General features: G+C 40.9%; 2 protein-coding genes across 2 annotated transcripts in view; both read right to left on the bottom strand.

Annotated features, from left to right (window-relative positions):
• Nucleotides 1-12,696, bottom strand: part of LOC137075880 (uncharacterized) — a 54,838-nt gene that overhangs the window by 17,669 nt on the left and 24,473 nt on the right. The window lies entirely within an intron of this gene.
• LOC137076202 (uncharacterized) lies at nucleotides 1,955-4,652 on the bottom strand. Its single transcript, XM_067445138.1, has 3 exons — nucleotides 3,406-4,652; nucleotides 3,042-3,258; nucleotides 1,955-2,873 (listed from the first exon to the last, which is right to left on the bottom strand). The coding sequence occupies exon 1, from the start codon at nucleotides 4,611-4,613 to the stop codon at nucleotides 3,435-3,437; it is 1,179 nt and encodes a 392-aa protein (XP_067301239.1). The 5' UTR covers nucleotides 4,614-4,652; the 3' UTR covers nucleotides 1,955-2,873; nucleotides 3,042-3,258; nucleotides 3,406-3,434.

The following is a 12,696-nucleotide window of genomic DNA, read 5'->3' as shown; positions in this document are numbered from 1 at the left end:
GATGCTAATCTTGAACAGGAGCTAAAACTTTATCATGGCCGGTTCTGCACTTACTTTCTAAAGTCTGTGGGACAATTTGAGGAGCTCCTCCAGAGACGGCAGCGCATCTGACGAGACAAACCGTGCACTTCAGGGACCAATCGATCTGAGCAGATGTTTCCAGTCGAGTCACAATGTAAACATTTCAGTGCCACAGACGTAGCCTACTGATGGCAACACGTTCACTTTCCATAATCACGGACACAATGTTTAGAAGAAAAAAAAACTATTTATAAAAGGTAATAACTTATAAGTTATTATACTAACTTACAAGTTAAGTTATTGCTGTCTGTATCATGCAGTGGGCAAACACAGCTGCAGCTGGACAGCTTACAGTTATAATCTCATGAGAAATGCCATGCCTGGTTAAAGTTGATTGAATAGCTTGTGACATCAACTGGACATTTCGTCACCTTTGTTTCCTTTTATGTGATTGGTTGAAGCCGTTTTTGTCGCCGCTAGAGTAAAAAAAAAATCGACATCGAAACGAAAAAAATTAATGTCGTTTTTTCGCCTCAGCACATTCGCGTTCGGTGTGGAAGCGCTCATTACACAAACAGCTGATCGAAGAAAAAAAACATCGCGTGAATTATTCGAACGTCAAAATCGCGTCCAGTGTGAAAGGGCCTTAACAGTCAGAGCTACTATTGGGACTGTTGCTGATTGCTGGCAGCCACTGAGAGGACGTTGTTTGCCGTTTTTTCACCGCTTCTCTTCTGTTTTTGTTTGAATTTGTGGTTGGTTTTGGTTTGAAGGACATTTGATGTTGCTCTCTGCGGCTGCTCTCTCTTCTGGGTGTCGGCTGCTCACTGGTGGTCTCCCTCGGGCTTGAGCTGCATGGTGGCTGAAATTTGCACCAGGCTAGCGTCATCAGCCTCCGGCATGATGTTGAGATGTAATTTTTACTTGTTATTCATGTATTGTTATTTTTTCCCCTTGTTGCACTTTGAGATTCTTCGGAATGAAAAGTGCGTTATAAATAAAATATTTTATTATTATTATTATTATTATTATTATTATTATTATTATTATTATTAAACTGTCATGTGGTTGGTTTTGACGTGACATTGTCATGAATATATTTCTTGACCTGAACTACAGTGGTACAAGTTGAATTTCTCATTAACATGTCATTAAGTTTCAATACTGTGTCAAATTATTTTATAAAAGTGTCATGAATATTTAGCTTGACCTGAAATATTGCATCATAGAGGAAATCATACAGAGTCATTAAAAACTATTAATATAACTCAAAATGATCGAGTGGCATAGACATATACACCTAACTTATATAATGATGTCTATGGTGGCACCACTGGTTATGTGTACGCTGTAACAGTTGTTGGCAGTGCCTCAGTCAGGTTAGTTTGTTTAGGTGTTTAATGTCAATTTAGTTTGCAGTAAGTAAAAACAATTCACAACAACGTTATTTTGGGTTTAATATACTTTATTTAAACTCTCACTCACTCTTTAACGAATAGTTTGAGTTTATTCTTACCATTTCTTTGTTTGTCTGTTTGTTATGGCTAAGTCCCGTGTGCTGGTGCACCGTCTTAAGGGGATCGGGCGGAAACGTTGGCCCTATATATAATGTTCCGGCCTAGGATCTAGTCGCAACCATTACTTGTTCAGCCCGCGGTGGGGCTCTAAAGACTATTCCTCTTATTTTTATACATCGGAAGATAATTTATAAAGTGAAGTCATTTGACAAAGAGTTATTTTATGTGTGTATATGATGTTGATATTAGGGCCGGGACTCGGGAATCTAATTAATTAGAGACTTTGTAATTAATTAATCGCAATTAATCGCATTTTAATCGCATATAAATATTTTACCTGGGAACAGTGAGAAGTTATTTTTTACATGGATTTTTAGTATACCATTGAATAATGACTGAATACATAAGCTTAATCAACAAAATATTGTTTATTTATTTCAGTCCAGCAGACCAGTGCAATGTTTGCCATAAAGTGTAGCAATAGCTTATTAAGAAATGCAGTACATTTCAGAAATTCAGGTAGCCTATAGATAGGTAGACCTTCTGTAAACTATGTTTTTTTAAGTAAAACACAATACTTTCAAGTACATTCAGAACATTGGAAACCCTGACTATTAGAAAACATCTCTCTGTTGCTTCAGAGGCCATAACAGAATAAGTCAAACTCACAATAACCTTGGCCAAAACAATACATTCAACATAAAGTGTCAGTTGCATCAACAAAATAATACATAGTTCAACATAAAGTGTACCATTTAAAATAAAATAAGTGCCAGTGATTGACCTCAGTCCCTATTCTTCCAATATGAAAAATAAATCTCTCTGTTGCTTAGGCCACTGTTTGATCAACTTTTCAGTAACAACAACCTCATTGGCCTCAGGATACCTCTATGGCTATTTCTTATACTTATCTTTCAGCCAGTTGCTGAGACAAACAAGCCTGTTCACATTTTCAGAGCTCAAGGCTGCCCTTTTCTTTTGAACTATGTTACCTGCCAGTGAGAAAAGTCTCTCACAAGGGACAGAAGTGGCAGGGGTGCCCAAATACTTGCGGGCCAGGACAAAAAGCTGTGGATGGGCTCCCTCATGAGTGGACCACCACTGCAGTGGGCAGTCTGTTTCACTGATGGTGGGCTCTGCCCTGTAGCGGGCCAGAGCCCCGTTGGGCCCCTCTTCATCCTCTGATTCAGAGTCTGAATTAAACAGCAGGAGGCTCCTCTTCCTTGCTGGCTCCTCTGTGGGTTCTGGAGTGGCTCTGTTTGGTTCTATTCGCAGCAGTGCCTCAATGCTGGTCCACACCCCTCCTCGCTCTCCTCTTGGTAGACACTTTAGGTCCTTAGAATCAGAATCAGGTTTATTGTCACATCACAGATTTACAGAGTAAAAAGATGGGTGAAATTAATGTTCATACATGGTTCCACAGAAATAAAGAGGGGGGAGGGCAGGGGAAAGGGGGTCAAAAAGAACGAGAAAAGAAAAACAAAGAAGACCATAACACGTTACCTTAAAGCGTGGGTCGAGTGCTGTAGCCACCCTGAGCCATTCATGGTTGAGTGTATCTTGGCGTTGAGACAGGTCCTTTATAAAGTCACACTTGAACCTCACCACAAAGGCTGGGTCGTCATCTGAGACCTCCATGGTGTGGGTCAGGTGGCGGAGAGCAGGTAACACAACAGAGCATGAGACATAAGTCTCACCCCCAAGGAGCTCAGTCACATATCTGCAGAGAATAGTTTCGGAAAGTGATTATTGTAAAGTAATTATTGTGCCAGTTAATAGTAGGTTAAAAACAGTAGCAACTTTATAGTAGTCATTGTGATATTGATATTCAGTACAATACATTTAAAAACAGTTGGTGGGTGTTTACCTGCATGGTTTAAGGAGGGTCTCGAGCCTCTACAGTCTGTCCCACTCTGCTGTAGTTAACATGGTGAGCTTGTGCTTCTGTTTGGCTAGAGTAACCTTCACAGCCTCATGGTTCTTCAGCAGACGAGAGATCATGAACAGTGTCGAATTCCACCTTGTGGAAACATCCTGTATCAGTGGCTCTTGGTCTTGTTGTAGTTGTGTCTGCTCCTTGTGCAGTTCCTCTGTGTTTGAGGGGCTATGTTTAAAATGCCCCACTATTTTACGGCATCTTGCCAATGAGGCTGTGAACCCGCTGTCAGCAAGGCAAACTGTGATGGTCCTCTGCAACACGTGAGCAACACACGGCATGTGCTGGAATGAGAGCTGTCTCATTGCAGCGATCATGGTTCGGGCACTGTCTGTTCCGATTGTGGTGACTTTTTGTGTGATTTCCCAGGCCTCTGCCACAGATTCAAAATCTCCTGCCACGTTTTCAGCAAAGTGCCTAGTGGTGGTCTTCTGGATAGTTAAGGCAAATGAGTGAAGACGCCACTTGACGTCAATAAAGTGTGCCGTCACACCGAAGTAATTTGAATTGCTTACCGAGGTCCAATGATCCCCAGTCAGGGCAACACAATCAGATTTCTCCAATAAATTCTCTTTATCTTCCTTTTCATTGTCATAAAGCTGCTGTACTCTTTTTGTCACTGTCTTTCTGCACGGCAGCTCGTATGTTGGGTCAGACGACGCAATCTGTAGTACATTTTGCAAGCCCTTGTCTTCTACTACTCCAAGTGGTCTACAGTCGAGTGCAATCCAGTGAGCCAGGCCGTTGGTTATTTTTTCAGACGTGGACTTAGTTATCCTGGTCCTGAAACCAGTCATCTGGTGGAGTGTGGCTTGGGAGTGGGTCCTTGTAACTTTAACGTTACTTGGAGTCGGGCTAACGTCCACGCTAACTCCTATGTGTTTTGCGTTGAGGTGATATTTGAGGCTCGATGTGCTGCGGTGATACGCAAATTCCTTGTTGCATACCTTGCACACAACCATGCACTTGTCGACGCTTCCATCCTTTCGTTTTTTAAAACAAAACTTCCCATCCACGGGGCCAAGCAAAGTGGTCTCAGCTTCTTCATTCATGTTGATTTGTTGTTTAGGTTGTTGTTGTCGGAAGTCAAGAGCGCTAGTTGGTGTTTCAGTATAATCGGTCTGTCGAAACTCATTCATTGAAAAACGTTCCGCGGTGCAAAAATAAGTGTGGTTAAAATTATGTTAGTTATCTTTTTGTGTAATTAATTAACGCGTTAAAGTCCCGTAGTTAATTAATCTTAATTAACGCGTTAAAGTCCCGGCCCTAGTTGATATATATATGTTTATTTTGTGTAATGGCCATTATTTGTGTACGTTTTTTCCCCTTTTTTGGGTTAATTGGTGCTGGTCACCTGTGTATAAATTCATGCCTTGTGTTTTTAAGAGTCAGTTCTGTGAGAGGGCAGATCTTAAAAATTAAATGATTGATTTTATTTCTCGAACCTTCTGTTGAAGCTGGTGGAGGACACTTAAAAAATAAAATAAAACATTATGAACTGAAAAATATTAATGACGCTGTTATTAAAAAATAATTTGACAGCGTATTAACACCTAATTACATTTTAATGACAAATTAAACTTGTGCCACTGAAAAAAATGTATGACATTATAATGGCCTCAGTCAACATCAAAACCAACCACATGACAGTTTAAGGTTAACCCTATAAGCTAAGTAAGTTTCTTAAATTTGATAATCTGTTATGTCATGTTTATGACAGGTTATGTTGTCTTGGTAATGTCAAGTTCTCATGACAAAGACACTGACAGGTTATGATGTATTGGTTTATGTCAAGTTGTCATAACAAAGACAACTCTGAAATGTCATCATTGCATTAAAAATGACATAATTAAGCGAATGACACTTAATGACAGTTGTCATAAACATGCATAAAACTCCTTCATATTCATGACACGTGTCATGTCATGATTATGAAGGTGTCATGTCAGTCTTATGCACACCAAGTAAAGTGTTAACAGAAATAGTTAGCCTACTTTCATAAACTCATGTCCAGGGGCAACCTTATTAAAAGCCTGAACGTCATGTTAATCCAAAAATATGGCATAACGGATCCAATGAAGTGATATGTTTAATATGTTTAATATAAAACTAAAACAGACAGCAGGTGGCAGAAAGTCACTGTCGTAATGAGTGAGTTCAATCCATTTGTTTGATTCCTTAAAATACACAAATCAAAAACAACACGATGTGTTGAAGCGTTTCAGCTGGAGATTTATTTCTGATCATTTCTATTTAGGCCTATGCGTTATTTAAAAAAATTATAATAATAAAAATTAATATATGACCAAATGTTAAAAAAGTTGGCAGAGTTGGTCATGTTCGGGGGAACAACATAATTGATGATAGGCTATTTTTCGGGGCCGTGAGTTTAATGCACAAACCTGTGTGACTGAATGCATTACAATTTTGTTTTAAATTTCAGAAAAGTCGATTGAATATTTACAGGTTTGTATCTCATTGTTATTTTCAGAATAGTAAAGTGACATTTTAACCAAGTACTATAGTGATCAAATATCGAAGCTATCTCTAATTGTCACAGAAATGCCAGTCTCCCACATCACCGAATCACAGCACACGCTTTCCCCTGAGTATTAACCACGCACACCTACAGCTCATCATCACACCAATCACCAGCAGCACAAAAGACACACACACAAACACAGTCACTGTCCAGTCTCGTTTGTAAAAGGTACTAACCCCTCTGCTTACTTCAAGGACTCCTTTGATGTTACTTACCTATCTCCAGCATCTACTTCCTGGTCTTCAGCGTCTTCATGTGCGATGGGCGGAAACTCTGAATGTACAGAATAACCCAATTATACATTAGATGTCCAGCTTTATTGCACACTTCAAAGATGTCTTCAGAAAGCCCGCCTGGGATGCATCTGTGGGTGAGCAATTGTATCACTTAAAGCAAAATAATATGTCTGTAAATGAGTATGCCCTGCAGTTTCGGACCCTGGCCGCCGCTAGCGGATGGATTGAGCAATCACTTCTGACCACCTACCATCAAGGATTAGATCCCCGTGTGCGGTTGCATCTCGTTGCATACAAGGACACCATCGGGCCTAAACACTTCATCCAGTTCTCCATCCGCTTCGCCACTCGTATGCAGTCGTGCTTTGAAGAGCACCAGGCTGAATGGCAGAGACGGCTAGGGCAGGGTCTATGTTTGTATTGTGGATTTCGTGATCACTACATTGCCAAGTGTCCCACACGTCCTGCTCATCCGCTGGTGAGTGTGATCTATCCATCTAACTACAAGAGTCACCCACTAACCACTGTTGTGAGGCTCATTACTGCCGATGTCTCCTTGTCAGTCTCTGCCCTCCTCAACTCCGGTTCCGCTGGGAACTTCATCTCCGGCGCCCTCTGCCGTCAGCTCAAGCTCAAGACGACTCACACTCCGACCGTCTACCAGGTCGAATCCATAACGTGTAGACCGTTAAGCAGAAGGCAAATTCGCTCCATTGCCGGTCCTGTTCAACTACAAGTCGGCATCCTTCATGTTGAACTGATACATCTGCTGGTTCTGGAGGAATCCACCGCAGACGTGATTTCTAGGGCGCCCGTGGCTGGAGCAAGGCAAGGCAAGTTTATTTATATAGCACATTTCATACATATTGGCAATTCAAAGTGCTTTACATAGAAAGGAATTAAAATAGGGATAACAAATGCATAATAAAAAGAATACAATGTATAAAAATGGAAACAGTTGTAAAGAGAATAAAATGAATAAATCAAAGATTCCAGATAGATTCCTGTCTGCCTGATTCTAAATTCGGGTACTTCTATCGAAGATGGAAAATATGGAGCAGGTTCGCAATGTCTCCTGGACCTTACAAGTCAGTCCAAGATGGGCTCCTGTAGGGGTTGTGACCCTTTCTTGAGTCCGCTTCTTTACACTCTCTGCTACCACAAGCAGAAAGAAGCGAAGCACACTGCTCTCCTTTTCCAATCTCTTCCAGTCAGACAGCACTAACCAAAAGTAATAATCAACAGATGTATAAGAAATATAAATATACAGTTGTAAAGAGAATTAAAAATAAGAAAATGATAACCAAAGATAAGAACAAAGGTAAACTAAAACAGTTATAAAAAGAATAAAAAGATGATGTATAGATAGGGTGCAATCAGTCGGACATACAGTGCTCAGAGCTCATTCAGTAAATGCACAGCTGAACAGATGTGTTTTGAGTCTGGATTTGAATGTGGCTACTGTTGGAGCACATCTGATCTGTTCAGGAAGCTGGTTCAGCTGCGGCTGGCATAATAGCTAAAGGCAGACTCTCCTTGCTTTGAGTGAACTCTTGGTATTTCTAACTGACTTGATCCTGCTGATCTGAGTGATCTGTTGGGTTTGCATTTAATCAGCATATCTGCGATGTATTGAGGTCCTAGGTCATTGAGTGATTTATAAACAAGTAATAGTACTTTAAAATCGATCCTAGATGTAACTGGAAGCCAGTGTAAAGACCTGAGGACTGGTGTGATATGGTCATATTTTCTGGTTCTGCTCAGAATCCTGGCAGCAGCGTTCTGTATGAGCTGCAGCTGTCTAATGGTCTTTTTGGGAAGGCCGGTGAGAAGGCCGTTACAATAGTCCACCCTACTGGTGATGAAAGCATGCATGAGTTTCTCTACCCTTACGAAAGGAAAATAGATTTACCAATATATTACTTGAAATATATTATAATATATTGATAGTATTATACAATATATTATATATTCCTGTAATATATTGCAAAATATACAAATGATTGCCACTTTCATATACTGCAATATATTGGAGAATATAAATATTAAATCCCATATATGTGAATATATTGCCTAATGTACTACATGATATTTTCCAATATACTGCAATATATTTTTGTTTCGTAAGGGTAAGGCTTGCCTGGAGACAAAACATCTAATCCTTGCAATATTTTTCAGATGATAGTATGCTGATTTAGTTATTGCTTTGACATGACTACTGAAACTCAGGTCTGACACCAAGATTCCTGACTTGATTTTTTGTTATTAGACCTTTAGCCTCAAGATATGCGTTCACATTGAGAATTTCATCTTTGTTTCCAAATGCAGAGATTTCAGTTTTGTCTTTGTTTAACTGAAGATAGTTTTGGCACATCCAGTTGTTAACTTCATCAATGCATTTGCACAGGGAGTTAATGGGGCTGTAGTCATTAGGTGACAGTGCTAAGTAGAGCTGGGTGTCGTCAGCATAGCTGTGGTAAGCAATATTGTTCTTTTTCATTATTTGGCTCAGTGGCAGCATATACAGGTTAAACAGGAGTGCAAGAATTGACCCTTGTTGGGCTCCGGATGTCATGGATGTCCACTCAGACTTATGGTCACCTATACTCACATAATAACCTCTCCCTTCTAAGTATGACCTGAACCATTTGAGGACCATCCCAGAAAGCCCGACCCAGTTTTCCAGCCTGTCTAGAAGTATGTTGTGGTCAACAGTATTGAATGCAGCACTGAGGTCGAGTAGAACCAGAATTGATGTTTTACCTGTATCATTATTTAAGCAAATATCATTTATAATCTTTATGAGCGCTGTCTCTGTACTGTGATGCGTTCGGAAACCAGATTGAAAATTGTCAAAGAATCTGTTTGAGTTTAAGAATTTGTTTAGTTGATTGAAAACAACTTTTTCAGTGATCTTGCCTTTGAAGGGGAGATTTGAGATTGGTCTGTAGTTGCTCAGTATGGAGTTATCCAGATTTCTCTTTTTCAGAAGAGGCTTAACTATTTCAGTTTTAAGTGCATTTGGAAAAGTCCCATAGAGAAGTGAGGAGTTTACCACTTCTAGGAGATCTGCTTCTAAACAGTTAAACACACTTTTGAAAAAAGAATTGGAGAGTTGGTTGATATTTTAAGGTGCTGTACTGTGTCTTCTAAAATTTTACCATCAATTGTCTCGAAATCAGACATAAGCCCCATTTCCACCACAGGAACTTTACCCAGGAACCAGGAACTTTGGGTGGTACTCGGTGTGTTTAGACCGCAGGAACCAGGGTCTAAATGAAGTTCCGGGTAAATATTTCCCCCTCCAAACGGCCCTGCTTGCGAGGTAGTACTTTTTCAAAGTTTAGGAACTTTCGAGGGCGGGACTTGGGCACTGAACATGCTGATTGGTTGAGCTCACGCAGCATTTTATTTCAACTCTGCATTTTTAAAAGTCTTTTGCGAGGTTCGGTCTACGTTCAGTCTTACACGCCGCGCTCATGTTGACAAGAGAGGAAAGTTAATTTTTCTGAGGGGTTAACTTTTTATTTCGTAAGTTATGAAGATAATGTTGGAGTAATGACACAGCGTATATTGCCCCAGGCAGTTTTTACTTTAACTGCGCCTGACAGAAGATTTTTTTATTTCTCAGATGATTATTTAAACAAATAAATAGCTTATAATATAATACTGTATTAGTCCCGGTGGCCGTTAAGAGTTGCTATGGCTTCAGTTAACACATAGCTGCTGGAGAAAAGAGCGTTGACATTTTTGATGTGGCAGACAAACTGCTTATGTGACAAAATGATTGCGATTGAAAGTCATCACATGTAAACACCAGATCGGTTTAGATAACGTCTCATGTAAACAGTCCACTAAATATTTCAATCGGTACACACAAAAATGATTACGGTCCATTAGGGCTGTCATTTTTGAAAAAAACCTAATTTGAACGGAATTCAAATATCAAGCAATGCATTCAAATATATTCAATTATCTACAACGCCGTCATCTCCAGCAGCTGGAATGTGTTTATGGATGCCATAGCAACTCTCAACGGCCACCAGGACTTTACGGTTTTATAAAAGCTATTCATTTGTTGTAAAGTGTAATAATCATCAGAAAAAAATAAATTCTTATGTCAGGCGCAGTTGAAGTAGTTAATGATTGTTTGCTTACATAGGCTTAGGGACAGTGTCATTATGCCAACATTATCTTCATAACTTCTTATGAAATAAAAAGTTTATCCCTCAGAAAAATGTAATTTCCTGTCTTGTCATGCTTGGTGCAAGAGCGCGACGTGTGCTCTTCAGTGGTGAAGGCGCGTGCTGTGTACATCACTTAAGGACGCACACTCAAAAGTAATCCGGTCAGGTCATTTACATAGTGAAATGTTTAGTTTGATCGTTTTCCTGACTTTTAGAATAGCAATATCATCAATTACACTCTTATCTTTTGAGTTTAAGGAGGAAATCATGGACTTTCTTTCCCGTAACAGAACTGGGATAGATAAAGAGGCAGACACACTGGGTTCCCACTTGTTCTCTAAACATTTGATAAAGTTACTGTTATCATAGCGGGGACCGATAACACATCACTGAGAGCTAGAATCAGTTGTTTTTGGTTCACCTACAACAGATTGAGGAGGGTGTGTGCCCTGGCGTTGTGACCAAAGAAATCTCACAGGAGGAGGGGGAGCTAGGCCCACAGGCCTTGGTGGTTGTGGTGCTCGACGCTTTTTGGTTTATATCTGGGGGCTCGCAGCAATCGAGTGGGATAGTCTAGTTTCAACAAAAATCAATTCCTCCATTTTCTCTGAGAAGCTCAGATGCTGGAGAGAGGAATGACATGTCTGGTGAAAGGGGCTGTTGCTCTGGTGTTATCGGAAACTGAAATATGTTGTCCTGGCTTTGCTGTCCATTTTCAAGAAAGTCATCCTTGGGTGCTGAATCTTGGAGCAGTTCTAATCCATCACAGTCTGTGCTCTGAGCTGATGGCCACTGTCTGCTCGACCTTGAGCGCCTGTTAGCATTAGTGTTAGCTGTGGTCTGATTTAATCTGTGTTCGATCACATTCATCACGTTTGGGGATTCCTCACGCACATTCATTAATACTTCAAATCTGTTTTCGTGATGTATAGAAGATGGGAGGAAACTACTGTTTGCAATCCTTGTGTCTGGGGTAGAGTATCCTACTGCAGCAATATATGAAGCTCGTGACAATTTGATGTCTCGAGTGCATTTGGGTCTTGCCCCTTGTTTGTGCCATCGATCAGTGTGTTGAAACGTTTCTTGTTTCTTTACCTGTTTAGTAGCACTAAATTTATGGGACTCACCGGCTGTGTGCAGAGGGCGTTCATGATGAAGCCCTGCTGTGTAATTCGTCTGGTTTGCTGGTTCCGCAAATAACTTTGTTTCAAGAACTGCAATCCTTTGTAAAAGTCTGTGGCAGTTTGTGCAAGAAGATTCCTTAGCTAGAAGAGGCATTTTCTTATCCTTTTGAATTTATGCAGCTGTGTTTTCCCTTTCGGAATGTAAGCTGATGACAGTGTGGAGGCTGGTTGGATGAAATACTCCACTTTTTTGTAGTAATCCAGTCAACAGAGTTTCTAGTTTTATCATTGAAGTCAAGCTTTGTTGTTTGAGCACTGTGTTGATTTGCTGAAGTTAAAATTATGAGATAAAATATAGAAGCGATAGAGCAAAGCGTGCAGCAGTAAGCAAGAGCATCCGAACAGTAGCGAAGCACGTAGCATAACCCCATCATCTCTTGGAAGTCCGTTGAGATCCTAAAGTGGCTGCTTCTTTGCTCTTCCTGTCCCTTCCAAAGATTCCTGTCTGTGAAACGTCTATTAAGAGTCTCATCGAACAGTGGTCAGTGGAGATTCCATCATGCTACGCCCCCTTTAGTGATGTGTTCTGCCCTCAACGTGCTTCCAAGTTGCCTCCACATCGGCCATGGGATTGTGCCACTGATCTGCTTCCGGGCGAGCCAGTGCCCAAGGGGAAGATCTATCCCTTCTCCCTGCCGGAGGAGAAGGCCATGGAGGAATACATTCAGGAGACACTCGACCAGGGCTAAATCTCACCGTCCACGTCCCCTGCTGCATCAAGCTTCTTCTTCGTGGCCAAGAAGGATGGAGGCTTGCGGCCCTGCATCAATTACCGGACATTAAATAAGATCACCATCAAGTTCTGATATCCTCTCGTTCCAACCGCACTGGAACATCTCCGTGATGCTTCTGTTTTCACCAAGCTGGACCTCCGCTGCACATACAACCTCATCCTCATTCCAGGACTTCATCCATGAGGTGCTCCAGGAGTTCCTCCACAAGTCCGTTTTGGTGTACATCCTGATTTACTCCCGGAGCCTGGCCAACCATCGCCACCACGTTGCGGAAGTCCAGCAACGACTGAGGGAGTTCCATCTGTATCTTAAAGCCGAAAAGTGTTCCTTCCACCAGCC

Source organism: Pseudorasbora parva, chromosome 5 (assembly GCF_024679245.1).
Source record: "Pseudorasbora parva isolate DD20220531a chromosome 5, ASM2467924v1, whole genome shotgun sequence".
Taxonomy (NCBI): Eukaryota; Metazoa; Chordata; class Actinopteri; order Cypriniformes; family Gobionidae; genus Pseudorasbora; species Pseudorasbora parva.
The sequence above is the reverse complement of the archived record's forward strand: the minus strand, read 5'-3'. Positions and strand labels throughout refer to the sequence as shown.